Genomic DNA, 18770 nt, shown 5'->3' on the forward strand with positions numbered 1-18770 from the left:
AAGGGGCAACAAAGTGACATGTAATTTGTTAGGCTGTTACAATGCTAACTAGACATGCCAGTGAAGAGACATTTCTGGACATAGGGGATTCAAAAGATCAAGATCAATAAAATGATGGTTTTGTTTTAGTTGTTCTGTAATGACTGACATATTGTCTCTTTTCTACTGTAAGGGTTGAGCTTCATAAAATGAACTTCAGCTTGTTGATAGCATGCTACTTTTAACTAATTACTTTTAGTGAATGTCCTTCAAGTAGTTTTATAGTCCTCTGGAAAATCATGGATTTCAACTTGAAAACAGCTGCAAGTAGAGTAAAAGGAAGAGTATGTATTAGAGCTGGCAGTGAAGTGATTAATGTAGTGATGAGGCCTAGCATGGGAACTTGGTTAGTATTTGGGAGACTTGAATTTTACACTTCTGTAGAAAAATAAAATCTTACTGATGTAAATGAAGCTGTGTCAGAGAAAGGGTCACGAAGTAGATGTATAAATACCATCTCTTCCTGTGGTGAGAGCCTGAGTTGCTGTGGAGAAAGAGATCACTTCTGATAGCAGAGGTACTTACAGTTGTAGAAGAATACTGGTATCAAAAGCTCAAGTAGGAAGAGCCCAACTTCACTTGCACATCCCAGGTTGCAGAGGCATATCAGGAACTGATAAGAGGCAATAGATTTGCAATCCCAGGATACTGCTTTTCAGATTTAAAGCAGTTTATTGCTCTCGAATAGAAGATTTTGGCAAGAGGCTAATCTGAACGATGTCCAAAGGGTCAAAAAAATATGTTTTTTATTGGATGCAGTAACAAAAATTAATTGTACTTAATTGGTAAAATATTTACTATTTTATTGAATAAAACTGTATTCTTCACATTTAAATTAGACCAATATTAAATCATTTTTAATTCAGTGTTTTCATCAAGAGTAATTTATTTTGATTGAAAGTTTTAATATGACTCACAGTTTAAATTCATTCAAACACGTTTTTTAATAACGTTAAGATTGTGACAATTTATCCTTAGCAAAGTCATATCATAGACTACATTTCTTTTGGTTACTAAAGTTACAATAAAAGCCTAAATGAATTTTAGAAATATCAATAAAGCTTAGGTATTGCAAAGCCATTTTTTAAATTTAATCAAGTATTTAAATAACTTCCTTCACCTAGAGAAATGTGCAGCAGCATATAATCTTATACAGAAGACTCAGTTGGAAACATCATCATCTTTAGAGTGACATGCTCTAAATCGGTTAAGCAGTCATTATTAAGAGAATGATTTTTCTGAGGTTTTGAATTTGCAAAGTGATTTGTGGTCTGCAGCCTAATCTTATTTGGTCTCTAGGCAGGTTAAAGAATTACCTTCCAGTCCCATCATTCCCACCCTTTTGAAAAAGCACCAAAGGATCTTCAACATCCAAGGGAACTATGAACCTGTGTTTTAGTGACCCCAAAACATTTATCTGTAATAGTAACGTGTATGCTACTGTTAGCTGAGTATGTACTAATCTATCAAGAGCACTTCACTGACAATCTGGGTTTTGCTGGAATTCTCCCATGAAAGTGCCATTCACTGCAGGCACATTGAATGTGGTGTATAAACTGACAAAATCCCTACAGAAACTGGCAAGCTATAGGACAAATGAAAAACATCCTTGTTACTGTTCTGGATGCAGCACAAACCCAGCCATATTTCATCTTATAAAAAGGCTGAAGAAGACCTGATAGTCTAAAAGTATCTGAAATATAAAACATGAAGACTAAAATTGTTCAGATTACAGAGAACTATAAATAGTAGCAGTGGGATGCAAAGAAGCAAATGGAAAATGGTGGCCAAAAGTGAGTTAAGCTGCCAAGCACTGAAATCTATGGCATTAAGCAACAGTCTCCCCAGCTAGACGCTGGAAAACTCCTATGACCAGTCTTTTAACTCCACATTGAACAAACCCTGGAGAATGCACTCCAGAACAGTCTTGCAACAGCTGGATGGAGGAGGACCTAACAGGATGCAACAGCTTTTCAGTACAGTTCCAATTTCTGAATGACAAATATTACAGGTGAGTGAATAGACCTGGTAACGTTTTACTATTTAACCATTATACAAACGGCTTTTTGTTATCTTAGGTTGCCTCTGTAGCAGCCAAAACTATGGCAGGATAACAGTTCTAAAACATAAACAAAGAACCCCAACCAACCCCCTTCCTCAAAATACACCCCATATTCAGGGGAAAAAGGATTTCTGAACTATTTAAAAGTGTGAGGAAATTAATATTTTCCTCTTTTATTAAATTTTTTAAATGATTTATCCTGATTTTTCTGTAAAGCTCTGCATTGGTTTTAAGCATTTGAAGATAAACTGCATCTATCAGCCTTGCCATGCACAATCCAGCGTGCTTTAAAGTTGTGGGCTGAAAGCCTTATGTTTTCAAAGCTACTAGCCCAATTTTATCCATCAGGAGAAAGAAGCATAATCATAAAAATATTAGTTAATTTCGGGTCCAAAGCTGACAACATCATCAGCTATGGGAATGTAACAAACAGTTTCATTATATCCTGACCTAACTAGCCATAAAGGAGGGAGTAAGAAGTCACTGTTAAAATTTTTCTGAAACACCTGCCCACAAGAGAGCTAGTATCTCTGACATTTTGCACTTCCAACCTGGCAAACAAGCCAGAAGACATAAAACATCACAAGTGTTGCTCCAAGTCTTTAAGACTTCAGTCAGGCTGCTATCTATCTAGTCATGTTAAGAACAGACACAATGGTGCAATGTACCATAACTCCTTCCAACTTGGTATGAGAAGTGCCTTCTCCACTAGAGAAAAATCCTGTTAGCTAGAACTGTTTAAAATCAAATCTGATTCAAGTTTTCTATGTTAAACACAAAAATAACCAGGCAATGAAGGTCAAATGTTCCCCCTTGTACTTTTTAAACTACATAACCCGTTCTGGGGGCAATTCAACCAATGACTGTCTTCCTAAGGACACCACTCTGCTTTCTCTGGTATGAAATACCATGAAAAAACTAAGAGAGACTCTTGCTGTTAGTTCATTCAAAATCATCTTCTACACTCATAATTTAAGACTTAAGATCAAGCTCTGTTTTCTCCAGTGGCAGCATTAATACAGTTTCTCTTGTTTTCCTGAGCATTTACTTCAGTGAAACTTGTTGTTTGTGGCAAATTTGTTTTAAAAAAACTTGGGTTAGGAACCAGAGAACAGGTAAGAAGTTTAACACTTCATATACATACAACACAGTATATATCCTTTCTCATGAAACAAAGATAATTAAAGGCAGGTTTCGAGACCAGCTTTTTACCAGTACCTTTTGAGAAAATACTTACAGTCTGCCTTTATGAAACTAGTCACAAGCTTAGAACTGTAGCATTGTTTTGCTAAGTGGAAATAACACCACCATCTCCAAATATACACAAGTTACAATAACTGCCAAAACCAACTACACTGAAAAACTAAGACACAGTGCTGGACAGGTTTAGACAGCCAGCTTCATTAGAATATATTTTGATCTCTTAAGTCAGGAATCTTAAAAATCATGATGGAGAGAAAAGTAGCATATGCAGTGGAAAAAAAAAAAAAACAAGATGGATAAAGATAGTCTTCAGTTTTCTGATTAAAAACTGATTGAGTTGCTAATGTTTATTATTGGACTGTTCTTATTTCATTATAAGAAATTATGTATCCAGTTAAGCAATAAAAAAAGAACTAACTAAAAATATATGTGTCAAAGCTTTCCCCACAGGTACTTTTACAAATCTATCCTAACACAGGAATGGAAATCTCCATCTTAGACAAGCAATCTGTTAAATGTTTGATTTAGGAAAATAACATTCATGCTCTGGAGTCTAGCAGACAAATATGATACATTCTAGAGGCACAGCATGAAAATGCATTTAGTTTTGATCAGTACTACAGTATTCTGCTATCAGGCACTGATGGTCAATTATTATTCTGAGATCCAGAAAAAGATCAAAAAATCAAACTGACAAATGATGACAGTTGTCATTACCGAAACTGAGACATGACAGAACTTATTTTATCTGATTGGGTTATGACAAGACTCAAACCAAGGAAGAAAAGTCCTACCTACCACACTAAAATCAAAACAATTATAGATTACAAAGCTTCTGAAGTGACAGCTAGGTATAGAATCCATATTAAACTCAAGCAGGGCAATAATTTGTGCAAGAGTATGCTTCTATATTCCAATATGAATTGCCACTAGCCACACTGGAGTTTCAGTCTCCCCTGGGAAGAAACAGATTGCCCTCTAGTGTACATTAGAAAAAGTGATCCAGAAACAACCAAGAAGAAACGTTTCTTGAGATTAGCTCGTAGCTGTCTACGAATGTAGGCACTTCACCTTAATATAACTCTTACATTGTCTGCAAGAAGTGTGATCAATGTTGAGATTTCTCTTAATATTATTAGATACCTAGAAAACATGTACAGCTAGAATTTGAACTAATAAATCCTGTATGTAATTTTCCTAAAGAAAAGTTTATTTCATACACACTGCATATGTTGTTTTACTGCAGTGTATAATTACATCCTGCTCTAGTATTGACAGCTCTGGTACTATATCTCTTTCAAAGGTCTGGAGGTTTCCTTGCCCGCAGTTACCAGTTCAAAGAAAAAGCAGAAGTTTGTTATTACCCCTAACAACTGTCAAAGTTTGAGGAAGCTATTCATTTTTTGAAAGGCTCAAACTTATTGTAAGGTACTGTATTACGATATCCTACTCTAAAACTTCATTATTTTATTAAAAAAGTGTAAATATGGACAAATACTATTTGCTAGACCAGATCAGTTAAGTCAGTTGGTCAGTCTGGTCTTGTACCTTTCCCCAGAAGTCAAACTTTGGAGGGAGAAACAACAGTAGCTCATATTTGACCAAACTACACAGTAACATATTGACTATTTGGTCAATACATTCCTTACACACCTCAGTTAAACATCATTAGTATGCTTAAACAATCAGAAAATACAGGTTTTACTATATCGCCAAGGTCTCTTGAAAATAAAAGCATGACCTTTGAGAAATCTATTTTATGCTGTCCATGGTCACTGACATAAATACAATTTTATCCTGAAAGTGCAGTATGAAAGCCATATATCATACAATTAAATCTTTCTCAGATTCTAAGCCTGCTTCCCACTTATTGCAATACCCTAGAAAGAAATTCTGCATCCGAAACAGTAATGAGCACATTTAAAAAAAAAAAACAAAAACAAACAAACAAAAACCAAACAATCAGGAACCAAGCTGAGTGTCTAATATAGTTTGCATTTGTGAAGCACAATATGTTTTCTATTTTATACTGCTAAGAATCCCTTACAGATTATTCTAATTTGCTAAATTGAAGCATTGAGCATTACTTTTCTGATCTAACTTTTTATGGTCTATATGGGTAGATTTAATTGGTACATCCTAACAGATGAAATACATGCATTTAGTACCACAAGTCTCCATAAGTAAATTAAGATTGATGTAGACAATCACACACTTGAGCTTAGAATGAAAGGTGTACTCAGCAAATGAGCCAAAATATATCTTCATTTGTGTCTTGGCTGTGTCATTTTAAAGAGCAGTTAGGATGCTCTAAGAAAGTATCTTTCAGGAAAGGTAATATTTAATCCTTTTTTTAATTTATAAGTCTGAAACATCAAGAGATTCAGTCACTCAGATACTTCAAAGAGAGCTAACACGTGAAAACTGATCAGATAAAACCAACTTATTTTTAAGCAATTTTTTTTTTTTAATTATTATTATTATTATTCTTTGTATTAACTGCTTCTTCAGTTGCTTCACAACTTCAAGCTACTCAGCTGCTGGAACGTTACTTGGGATACATAGAAAGAAGTAGCTTTCCCAGCCTTGCCTCTGAGCACTTGATAGCAACTGAAGAATTCAAACAACTGTACTCCATAAACTATACAGAATACACAAGAAAACACATATCTCCCATATCATGACATCTCCCATATAACACGGCATGTAATTCCTTCCTTGAAGCAGCAGGCAGATACATACTGACAACTGCTATGGCCATAGTGACTATAAGACCTCTAATTTTTTGTTGTTTTGACTCCAAGCTACTACCTTATGTAGATACTGTATTAGTGATGTCAATAATGTAAACACATTAACTATGTATACTATAGGCAGTAAAAATTACTTGGTTATACTTATGCTTTGCATTTTAATATATTCAAAAGAAAACTTTGATTAATATGCAAAAAAAATTTAAAATCTTAAGTTGCAGTTTCCATATCTGCAGTGTCTTGAGAATAATACAAGAAAATGGTGCAGTTTTCTTGTTCAGAACAAAAAGAGGTTTCCTATGCATTTAATCTGCATTTTAAAAAGAATTATTTTGTGATCCTAGGGAAAAGGAGCTGAGAACAGGTGCGTTTTCATCCATCTACAATATTTAAAGAAACTGACTCTGCCACGACCTGACCATTCCACCAGGCAGGAGGCAACATGTAAAGATTCCACCAGCACCAATTCTGAATGATTCTAGATCAAGATGGACACTGCTGACTACAACAAAATATACACTGATAACATACCTGTCGATGAGGATCAGATTTCTGAGACCTTCAGCACCATCCCAGAGAGTGATTATCTAATCCTCTGGGTTCAGCTGGTAATAGCCAGTATAAAGGACAGCTGGGAAGGATGATATGCTACTTTTCACTGAATCTTGAACTTACTTTTTAGCTGTTGACAGTATCCTACTTATTTACCTTACTCTCCATAACCCTGATGTTCCTTGCTACTGTTCATTATTCTTGCAAGCCATGATTCACCTTAGATGTTAACCTTTTCAGAACAGATGGATGACTTTTCCCCTGCCTGTCTGCACAGCCACATGGCTCTTAGTAAATAGAGAAAGACAAAACCCATGCAAAAAAAGAGAACTGAAATTACTGAGAGTGCAAGCTGAATTCTGTATAGCTAACTTTTACTTTTTCATGTTCCACTGATCACATCTTATTTTGAGTGACTAGGCCAACCAACTGCAAGTAGCCTTTAGAAGGAAAGAGCCAGACGCTCTCCTGCCTGCCCTGTTTACTGCAGATAACAACAGCTCCTGTTCAGAAAACAGTTTCTTGTTCTAGAGATCTGCAGTCCTGCAGTTAGCTAATTATCATGCTTTAACAACATCATCGTAGTTTCCCCTTGACACAGACCAATCTCTTCAAGTCCCATCTCTGAAAAGTTTTAATGCTAAGGAAACTCATTTTCAATCTTTAAAAGTGTAGGACTGTATTCAGTGCCAAGCACAAGACTAGATGTTCAGAAGACTAAAGTAATCCTAAAGGGTTTTCCTCTGCCTCTCTCAGGGGTAAAATATACCATAATCTTACCCATTCGTTTGCATTCAAAAATAAAACTGACATGAAACAAGACATAAATGTAAGCAAATGACAGCCCTTCTATAGCATTCTTAATATGTTTCTTAATTCACTACATTTTATTTTCTCATGGCATTTCCCATAATGAAGATTACCTGGGGGTGTCAGCATAAAAACGTCAATGTGGACAGCTGCAGCTTAACAGCCACAATAACTGTAGCTATGAAATTTTTAAGAGATGTAGTGTTTTGGTAGCAATTACAGTTATTGATATTTCTAAAATTCATTTAGGCTTTTATTGTAACTTTAGTAACCAAAAGAAATGTAGTCTATGATATGACTTTGCTAAGGATAAATTGTCACAATCTTAACGTTATTAAAAAACGTGTTTGAATGAATTTAAACTGTGAGTCATATTAAAACTTTCAATCAAAATAAATTACTCTTGATGAAAACACTGAATTAAAAATGATTTAATATTGGTCTAATTTAAATGTGAAGAATACAGTTTTATTCAATAAAATAGTAAATATTTTACCAATTAAGTACAATTAATTTTTGTTACTGCATCCAATAAAAAACATATTTTTTTGACCCTTTGGACATCGTTCAGATTAGCCTCTTGCCAAAATCTTCTATTCGAGAGCAATAAACTGCTTTAAATCTGAAAAGCAGTATCCTGGGATTGCAAATCTATTGCCTCTTATCAGTTCCTGATATGCCTCTGCAACCTGGGATGTGCAAGTGAAGTTGGGCTCTTCCTACTTGAGCTTTTGATACCAGTATTCTTCTACAACTGTAAGTACCTCTGCTATCAGAAGTGATCTCTTTCTCCACAGCAACTCAGGCTCTCACCACAGGAAGAGATGGTATTTATACATCTACTTCGTGACCCTTTCTCTGACACAGCTTCATTTACATCAGTAAGATTTTATTTTTCTACAGAAGTGTAAAATTCAAGTCTCCCAAATACTAACCAAGTTCCCATGCTAGGCCTCATCACTACATTAATCACTTCACTGCCAGCTCTAATACATACTCTTCCTTTTACTCTACTTGCAGCTGTTTTCAAGTTGAAATCCATGATTTTCCAGAGGACTATAAAACTACTTGAAGGACATTCACTAAAAGTAATTAGTTAAAAGTAGCATGCTATCAACAAGCTGAAGTTCATTTTATGAAGCTCAACCCTTACAGTAGAAAAGAGACAATATGTCAGTCATTACAGAACAACTAAAACAAAACCATCATTTTATTGATCTTGATCTTTTGAATCCCCTATGTCCAGAAATGTCTCTTCACTGGCATGTCTAGTTAGCATTGTAACAGCCTAACAAATTACATGTCACTTTGTTGCCCCTTCAAAATGTTTTTCAGGCAGTTGTGAAAACAGAAACATTGCTCAGTCTTAATGTTAGGAGCTCAAGAGCTATGCTATCAGTAGTGAAAACATCTCAACAGCACACTGTAGCTACAGAAATATCATCGACACTCAAGTTGTATAAACTGCAGAAATCACAGATTAGCACAAGGTACTTCAGCTACCATTTTCAAAAATAACATGTTCTTAGCTGTGTTTCCTCACCTTACATACTAGATACTCCTTATAAACCTTACTCAGTTTACAACCTTAGGTCATCATAGCAACAGAAAACACCACTGCTACCACCACTGTCACTATCTCTTTAAATAAGGATGTTGTTACCCTCACTCTCATCAAGAACAAAGAGGAAAGTCACTGTCAAACATAGCAGCTCTTCTTAGACTTGACTAACAGTCAAGAGTCTTCATTACTTATGTTTTCTAATGTAGGTTATGCAAGAGATATCACATGCTAATAATCAAATAATATATTGTCCTTTCCAGTGTAAATTTTTTACAAGTTTAAATTCAAAAGACCCTTTTAATATTGATTTTCAAATAAACCTGTTAGCCATATAAACTATGTGTAATTGCCTTGGATTTCAATAAACTAATATATTCTACAAAAATAGTACGTAACTATAATTTATTTAAATTATTTCTTCTTGACTAGCAGTTAATTATTTAAAGCCGAAAACTAGGCATCTCACCCCATCCCAAGCCAAAGATTTCTTTCTCAGTGGAAAAGTGCCACCCCTCTGAAGAGGGAGAGCATTGTCTGCACTGTAATTTTGCCTAGGAGCAGAAGACAATCTTTTTTTCTTTAAAGGTAAGTCTAAGATCTATATACAACAGCAGGACTGTGTATAAAGTTTTAAAATATAAAGCTGCCAAGTAATACGTTGTTGCAAACAAACACACACTGATACACAATACACAAATAGCTTACTACTGAAGGGCCTGTAATAATCAGAAAAGTCTAACAGCAAAGTCTTTGTAATTAAGAGGTATGTCCAATTCCTTTTGGAATGCTATGATCATTCTGACTCTCATTTTCCTTACTTCAGTTCCTAGCAGCGTATTACAGACACTGCCCTTTGCATGTTCAACATAATTTGTTAGTTACTAATAAGAACGTCTAGGACTACTAACCTTAGTCTCTGTTTATAATAGTCTTCATCTCCATCATCTCTCCACCTCTTGACTTTGCGCTTCCCCAGTATATGTTCTTCTTCCTCAGAGCTTGGAAAGAAGTCAACATCATCTTCAGCTTCTTTAAAATCTCTCTTCACCAAATATTTTCTTTTTCTTGACAAATTCTTGAGTTCATAATCAGAATAATTTTCAGCATGAGAAGATGTCTGCTCTTCCTCCTCCTCTGCTGCTTCTGGATCAAAGAGCTCCACATCAGGTACATACTCAGACTCTCCACTATCATCCTCCTGTTCACAGCTGAACTTCTTGGCCTCAAGGTATTTCTTTTCTCTTGGAATCTCTGCTTTTGACTGAATCTGGAGGGCATGCTTCTGAAGTTTTCTCATGTGTTTTTTTAAGCGCTTATCTGTTTTTGACAGGGCTTTACCCCTTTTTTCCTTTGTAGTAGACGTGGGAGCTATGCACTGAGCATTTTTGGCTTGTGCTTTCTTCTTTGCTCCTTTGTGAACGGATAACTTCTTTCTTTCAGATGACAGCTTAGCTTGGTCTGCTAAGTACTTCTCAAAATCAGATACTTCATTTAGCATTAATCGTGGTGTCTTTCTCTCTGGCTTCTGAGGTATTTTAGTTCCAAATGGAGTCATCTGGCCAGTACGAATAAGCTCTTCCCACTCTGTTTCCTGAACAGGCATAAGCATACTGCCAAGACATGATGGACCAGGTTCTACAACAAAAATCAGAACATCCAGCATGCCTTTAAGCCCTTCTGAATAACTCAAACATAGGAACAAAGGTGTTGTAGTGGTCCTACCCCCAGGCTTTATATGCTTTCAGTTCAGTTTTCATATACAACTTAAAGTCCAAATTATCATGACGCATAAAAATTTTAAAAAGGCAAAGCTCAACAAAACAGAAGGCTAAAAAGGTCAGACTAACTTTTACTTCAAACTACTTCTCAAACTTAATATAGGAGACGTTACATACACTATTAAAACACAAATGCTTCTGAAACAACATACAGGAGCAAGAACTACCATAAAATTACAGTCCCCCGTGGCACCTGAAGTCTAATGTGCTCCCTATTCTGTCAAATTAACCCATGTCACCATGTTCAGAGCAAGAAACCACTATGTTCCCATATGCAGCAACATCGTTCATGTCTATTTTATTATTTATTTCTCAGCCCTACTCATAAGCTTGAAATTTGGCATTTCTACACCTGGATAGACACAATTCTTACAAAAACCTGTCTTCTCACATGCTTCAGAAAAACGAAAACAAAATCCATCTTCTTACTCTACAATACTAATAGTAGGATTATGACTTTAAAAATCAGACTAGCTTCACAGCATGCTGCCATAAAAGAGCACTTCAGTTATACTGCATACACCGTTACTCTATGTATTAACAACTATAATTGGCTTGAAACCAAAGAGGGGGAAAAGCTTTTAATTCAGGAAGGTGAAAGGGAATTCCAGCCTGAAATCTATTATTAGGGTCCAAAATTTCAAAATAGCTGTACCAGAACTGCCAGCACAGCATGCTATTGTATATGATCCCATTTAAAGCACTGTATTTATCACCAAAACATGTTTAACGAGTTAATGATGCATCAGGCATGAAACTCCTCCCTCTCCACCCCCTCGGTTTCTCAGACCACTGGAATTGCTCAACTCCATTTCTTCTGTCTTGGGCTCCATACACTTCCTAGTTACATTTCATCACACTTGGGCACCTGAGTTTTACTGCATGGACTAATTCAAAGAAAAAGGATTAAAGATGCTTTTCTTACTAGGAAACATTTACTAAGGTTTTGACCCCTTTAAGTTTTGTTGAATCAGAAGAGAAACATGAGCTCTGTGAGATCTCTAGCCCCATCTACAACAGACAAATAGCAAAAAGAGTTTACACCTCTGCAAACAACAATACAACCCAAAAGTGACATACAGATGTCAATAGGGTCCAAACTTGCCCTACAGATTAGTGATTGTGGCCACAACACAGCCAAGCTGGAGTTACAAAATCTAAGATCGGTTTGCAGACAGTAGTGAGAAAGAACACTTCATGAAACACTGAGAGGACAAATATCCTGCTTTAAAAGAAGCCTTATTTATTTATTAAAATCACAGTGTAGCCTGGAAAACAAACACTCTTTCCTTCTATTTCTAGTGATACTTCCCAACAGTAAGAAAAAACAATTTCGTTAATGCTGATTGATAGCACCCAGCATATAAAATGTAATTCAGTCATGATGTTAGTCATCTTTATCAAATTAGCTGTGAAAAAATGTTAGGATTTCCAATTTATTAAGCCCAATACTCTAATGTGCCTCAGCCATCCCTACTGAGCTGAACATGGATTAACATTCATTTTTTAAAACTTCCCACATGAATATGACAAGATCTGCAATTCTGCAGGTGCAGAGAGTAAGTGTTCTTAATCCTTCCTCTGAAAGCAAACCACTGAAATTTATTTACTTACTGGCGAGGACCTTGCAAACAAAAAAAGGCATTACATCAAAGCATAACAGAATTTTCATAGCCATCTCCCATACCTTCATCTTCCTCAAATTCAATCTCATTCACTTTATCAAGAATCTCTGTTCCACCAAGAATTGCTTGGAGACGCTTTTGTTTTGCTTTGATCTTCTTCAGCTGTTGTTCCTTGAATAACAAATAGATGCATAATTTAGTTTTTAAACTGGTTCATAAACTTACTATCCTTTTAAGCAAGACTTAAATTACTATATTTGTAGTATTTTCCATCAAAATCTCATATTCAAGTGTTCATAGTATTGCATTTGAAACAAAAAAAGTGTCACTACGGTATCTGTAGGGCTCCAACCCACAGAACACATACAATTTTGTGCATACAATCATCTTACAATATGTACAGTAAGATCAAACTGTTTATACACACAAATTTCACATGCACATTATGCATTTCTATGTACATATTTTCAGATAATTTTATGAATATGTTGATTCTAGGTGAAGGAAGACCGGATTAGTGAGATGCGCAGAGAGCACCAAAAGATTTTTTTCATGATTTGCAAGACTAGGTTAATGGTTAGCAAGCCACTGAAAGCAGCTATAAGATTTATTTATCATCCCAGAAGTTTTGGAATGTTTTGTTAGAAAGAAACTGAAATGGTAAATCAGTCCATCATCCTAATATATATTGGTACACAGTTAATTCAGTAGTGGTCACACCTAATTTAATGGCAAAAACTACAAACTGAAATGACTTTAAAAAGTGAAAAAATCAACACTACAGATGCTATAACAAGTATAATTCATTACTAGGTCTTCCATTACACCTTTTATCTGACTGTAATATACTCAACTGTATATTTATCAGTGATGCAATTCCTTGGTGTTGCTAATTTTCATTTATGAAACACGAAATTCCAACCAGTTAAACAAAGACATAGGCAACATAACCTTCCCCATTTGTAACTCCATTCTTTGGAAATATTTCCTTACATAGAGAGGCACATACTTAATTAAATATAAAGTTCATGACAAAATGAGCAAATTTTTTTTTCTTTTTGGTGAAGAATGGTTCACTAGACTTCATGTAGAACTTTTCAAACCACAAAGGATAAGCATATTCACATATGGTACAACACCTTATCTTCTGTGCATGCCCTATTATCCTTGCTACCAGAGAACTCTGTATCATAAAAACTCCCTGTATGACAACTCTAAGGAAGTAGCTGTCCTGTACCAGTCATTAATTTCCCATTTGTCTCAATAACAGAAGAATTTCAGTCATCTTTCACCATTTTTTAAAAAATACTGCAAAATGAAGAGTACAAAAAGGCACTTCTCCACGTAAAAAGTAGCTTAACACCAGCTTTAAATACACTGCCTGCCTCTAAATAGCCTCCAAAACACTCTTGAAGTTATTCGGACCACTTTTATAGATTACAGTTTTCATAAAGGGTTTTATTCTTACACTTCAAGGACTGTTAGAGATGGGTAACAATGAACTCTCAATGAGGTCTGAACCTTCTCTGCAACTAACGCTTGTGTAAATTACTTCAAATAATATGAAACCAAGCAAAATAGTGTCCAATTACATGATCACTATTCAGTGGTAAAACTGGTTTAATGCATTTCTTCCCACTACTTCCAGCTACTTGTTCTTAGTCCTGTGCCGTGGCTCAGTATTGTGCCCCTCACTCTCTTAATTGGCCAGATTGTGAGCACAGTGTTATCCAAGTTGCTGAAATGATCAAAGTTAAAAACCAAACAACCAAGTCAGTGGCAAATAGCTTGAGATTGGGAAGAAATGTCTGAAGGCAAAAGGACAGTAAGTTTTTCAGTCAGGGTTACCATTAGAGAAAACATGATGGTGAATTTCCATAGACAGCGAGTGGATCAAAGTGCTACTACATTCCTGAGCAGGGGAAGTTTCCCTTTTTTCAAATCTCCTTCCTATTCACAGCTGTAGAGGTCTACTGTTTATACCACCCTGATGCCTGCTTGATTGCTCTACAAACTTCTTTAATGTACTATGCTGGCAGAAAAAAGCTGGAGCAGTTTTTGCCAAGTCAATGAGTTCAAATGGCTCACAGAATGGAATGATATGTACTGAGTACAAGAAAGATACAGACAGTAAGGAAAGGAAGGTAGTAGTGGATGAAGACCAGGAGAGCTGAGATTTAGGTCAACTATTGAATCATGACCTAACAAAGCTTTGCTAATTCTCCAAATGCTACTGGGAGGGATTTAATTAAATTAATGCAAATCAGTCTTCCAAGCAGGTCCTGAAGCTTACAATGAAAAAAATAAAAATTCAGTTCTCACATCTTTGAATTAGTTATTTATGTTTTTTTAACAGAAAATTAAACCCTTTAAAAAGGGAAGGAACAGCAATTGAACACATAATCCAAACCTTAAACCAAAGTAGAACCTAAGTATTGTCAGCAGGAAATTAATGTAATCCAATCACCTTGTTGTATTTTTGCCGTTTTACAGAATCTAGTTTTCTGTTTATATCTTTGCTGTTGGCAGCTTGAGGTGAAAGTTGTTCAATAATTTTATCTATTTGTTTCAGAGATGTTGTACATGATCTGAAAAAGCAAGATTGCAAGTCAACTCTAGAAAGAAAAACAGCACACTCTCAATTCAGACAATTTAGAAATTCCAGGAGATTTAAGGTAAAGATTTATAAAGGACTAAAGGTAAGTTTCTAAATAAGCATCTTATATTTAAACAACACTGCAAATACTAAACACTTTAAGAAGTTGTGCATCATAAAATATTTTTAAACACAATTTTGTTAATACTAAAATTTCAAGGGGGAGGAAATTGAACTAACCTGTTGCAATATTTAGGACTCAAAAGTTACAAGTCTGATGATAATAAGTAATAGTAGTTGCTTTTATTATTCAAGGTAAAATGCAAAACAAAAATCTAAACGGGAAATCCCATGTTTTCATCCTCTAAAACTCTTTTAATAGTTTGATGCCATTATATAAGGAAGCCTATTTCTTTTACATTTACAATGTCCTTTTTACACAAAGACTAGATTACGAGATACAAATACAGATCAGGAAGGCAGACTAGCTCAAAGAATCAACAGCACATCAACATTAAACCTTCCTTACTCTTACACTGCCATTTTTCATGTTTCCATATGCAATATGAAATTCAGGCTGAACCATATACTATAACCTAGTACCATCTGTTTCTGCTGTAGAATTAATTTACAAGGAAGTAGGCACTGCTCCAGCATCAGAAGCAACAAATCTAAGTTTGTTGATTCAAATAACAGAATATTTTGTAAGGATACACAAATTAGCATCTCAAAGCATTACAAAAAACATCAAAGAAAACTCTTTACACCACCTGCAGCTGTTTCTCCCCTCATATGCAAAGAAAAGCACTACATAAATCTCCTCAGTTGTCAGGGAAGAAACTGTTGGGCTACGTTTCTCTCCAATTCTCATCTGGATTCTACCACTGCTCTCGTAGGAAACATATTCTACCTGCTCTCCTGAGCTATCACTGACATCTTCACTTCTCCATTCTCTTTCAACACTTTTGAACCATCCCATCCCCTTTCTCACTTTTCTGTTTTGTTGCTTTGAAGTATACCATCCTCTTGCACATCTCCTACCTTTTGGATCTTGCTTCTTTGGCCCTAGGGTCTCTTGACATATACTGCTACTGTCCTCTTCCACAAAGCTTTATTTAACAGGACTGTGGGATTTAAACAGGATTTAACTTCAACCATTTTTTATTCTCCTTCCCCTTAAATTTGTGTGTATATTATAGAACCATGCAGCTCCCACCATGAAGTGGTGCCAACTACTCAACAATTCTTGACTGATTTTTACCTTTACTCATACATGCACTGTATTATAGGACTTTAATCAACTCTATTACACTCTACTCATATGTCTTTACTTTTGTCAGTCCCTCTGCTCAACAAGCCAGCTATATCTCCGCTAATTTTCTCCAAAACTTTCAAACTTGCACATCACATCTCATACAGATGAGGTTCTAGAGGTCTGCATAAGCCATTTGCATCGCATCATGTAAATGTTATGTTACAACTTCAAGTGGAAGATGAAAATAGAGGTTAGAAAAATCATAGGATGCCTCTTAAAGAAAAACAGGAAAATAACAACTGTGCCACGCACCACTCTTTCAAAAACCGCATAATCTAACTGCAGTGGTTACACTGCTCCATTCTTCCTCTCAATGACCATTTTACTCATTATGTCCTTCTGCTACATAACATCTGAAATTAGGTTCCAGTTTTGCAAACTTACTTAATTTCTCATCTCCACACCCAAACTGGAAAATTAATGAAGTGCATAAAATTAAGCATATACATAACAAGAAAGCTATGCAAGAGTTCACACAGGTAACAGAGTCCTACAGCACTCTTGAGCACTAAAAGCCAACATTAATGCAATACAATGCAAGATGCAGAGGTAGAATTATTTACCTGCAGTAGTTCACACAATAATTCTACAATGAAACCAGAAACAGTAAGGGAGATCTAAGATCAGAAATCTAAAGATTAGTGGCTCCTATCCCTCAAAGTCTTCTACTGCCAATATACCATGTCAACTAAGCATTTGTTTCTTTTAAGGTGTCATTACTTCATACAAGCATTGGTGACAAGATTGTTTTGGCTGTAGTACACTCATGATGGGGAGTCACTCCAGTTAGAGAAGGCACATACCCAGAAGCAGGTAACTGCACGAAGCATACAGAATCGAAGAAGCGGCACTTTTTCTGACTATAGATTTGAATATAATGCACTTCTCCACTGCGCAGAAGACAGACATGCATCTTAGTAAGACAGGAGACAAAGCAGAAAAAGGAGATGTGCTGTCCTCTACTGCCTTGATGCATGACCAAATTAGTCAAATAAGAGCAATGAAGCATTACTCTTAAGTGAAAAATATTTTCTCCTTTTAAAAAAAGGTGGGTGACTCAGAAGAGTACATGTGACCTAGTGCTTTCAAAACATCTTTTCATTTTCCAGCTTTTAAAAACACGCAACACCAAGCCTCTTTAGACAGTAACAGAAAGCAACAGTAAAGAAAGGAGACAATTTACCTTAAGTCATCCAGCACAGACTGATATTCCTTCTCTGCGTCCGCTATTTTTGTTGCGTTATTAGCTTCATTAATTGCATTATCTACTTGCTGAAGAACTCCTTGCTCCAATACATCCTGGTCATAAACATCAACTCCTAAACCTTTGAGCTCAGCAGCCTGTGCACTATATGAGATGGACTGAATCTGCTGCCTGTTGATCTGTAAAAGGGGTTGTCCTCTTCTGGGCACCTCCAAAGGAACAGCCATGGAAGTGGATGACTGGCTGGCAGAGTTGGGAACTTTAATACTGTTACCCAGGTCACTGCTATAAACACCATTTTCTTGTTCAATTCCCAATTCCTCAGCATTATGCAGACAATTATTGCTTGAAGTAATAATAGGGTCTTGTTCTTGGGTACTGTCTGGCAGGTGGCTGTTGTCTGTTGGCATCCTCTGCTCAAAGGACAAAGAATCACCACATCATAAGAACATTCGCACACACAAAGTTGCTCATGAAGACCGTGCCCAAATAAAAGTAAGCAAAACAACAAGCATGTCTCTTCATGAGAAATTCTTGTTTCAAAACACCCAGTAGCCTACTTTCATAAGTCCTCCCCTCAAAGGCCTCTCCAGACTAATTTCCACAATCAAAAGGAAAAAGTGGCCAAAACTTCTTAAAGACTGCTACATGGAATACTCCTGGAAGATGCTGATATCAAGACAAATAGAACAACCTGTAAAAATTACTCTCCTTGCCAGAGAGTGAACTCAATCTTGTGTGTAAATGCTCATGCTCCAGACTTATGACATAATGTAAGCATACACAACTTAACATATCCAAAGCAAAAAAATGTAAGGTTTTGAAACAGGGTAAGACTTGCCAGTGAAAGCACTGTTGAGAACAGTTGGTTGTAGGCTTTAGTCTGACAATTCAGCTGTGAAGTAGAACATAAACCGTCTTAGCTGTTAGGAAGCTAACACTGGACTTACCAAGGCAAGCCTGGAGCTGATAGTATTGTTTCGATCCTTCAGGGTGAGACTGCCTTCTGAAATAATGTATTTTCTATCACCTTCTGGATAAAACACGTGATATTAACCTACAGGAGGTCATTAATAAGGCAGGTGGGCTTCGTCAGGTACCTCTCCTAGCACGGCAGCTCGTGGACCTCGGGCCCAGCTCACGGTTTTCTTCCATCAGCTCCAATCACTCAGGCAGCGGGTTTAGCCCTGCAAACAGGCACCATGATAACCGCGCGCACCGGCCCGTTCCCCTCGGAGAGCCCCCGCCACCCCCGCCTACACCTGTCTC

General features: G+C 36.3%; 1 protein-coding gene across 1 annotated transcript in view; it reads right to left on the reverse strand.

The window, feature by feature from the left end:
- Positions 1 to 18713, reverse strand: part of ERCC6 (ERCC excision repair 6, chromatin remodeling factor) — a 49819-nt gene extending 31106 nt beyond the window's left edge. The window contains exons 1-5 of the mRNA XM_026851376.1: positions 18452 to 18713; positions 17481 to 17914; positions 14854 to 14974; positions 12449 to 12557; positions 9892 to 10618 (exon numbers count right to left, since the gene is read on the reverse strand). Coding sequence (XP_026707177.1) covers positions 9892 to 10618; positions 12449 to 12557; positions 14854 to 14974; positions 17481 to 17911 — 1388 coding nt within the window. The 5' untranslated portion in view covers positions 17912 to 17914; positions 18452 to 18713. The remainder of the gene's footprint in view (positions 1 to 9891; positions 10619 to 12448; positions 12558 to 14853; positions 14975 to 17480; positions 17915 to 18451) is intronic.
- Between the last annotated feature and the right edge of the window lie 57 nt (positions 18714 to 18770).

The sequence above is a fragment of the Athene cunicularia genome (assembly GCF_003259725.1).
Source record: "Athene cunicularia isolate RWA chromosome 6 unlocalized genomic scaffold, athCun1 chr6_part1, whole genome shotgun sequence".
In the NCBI taxonomy this organism is placed as follows: domain Eukaryota; kingdom Metazoa; phylum Chordata; class Aves; order Strigiformes; family Strigidae; genus Athene; species Athene cunicularia.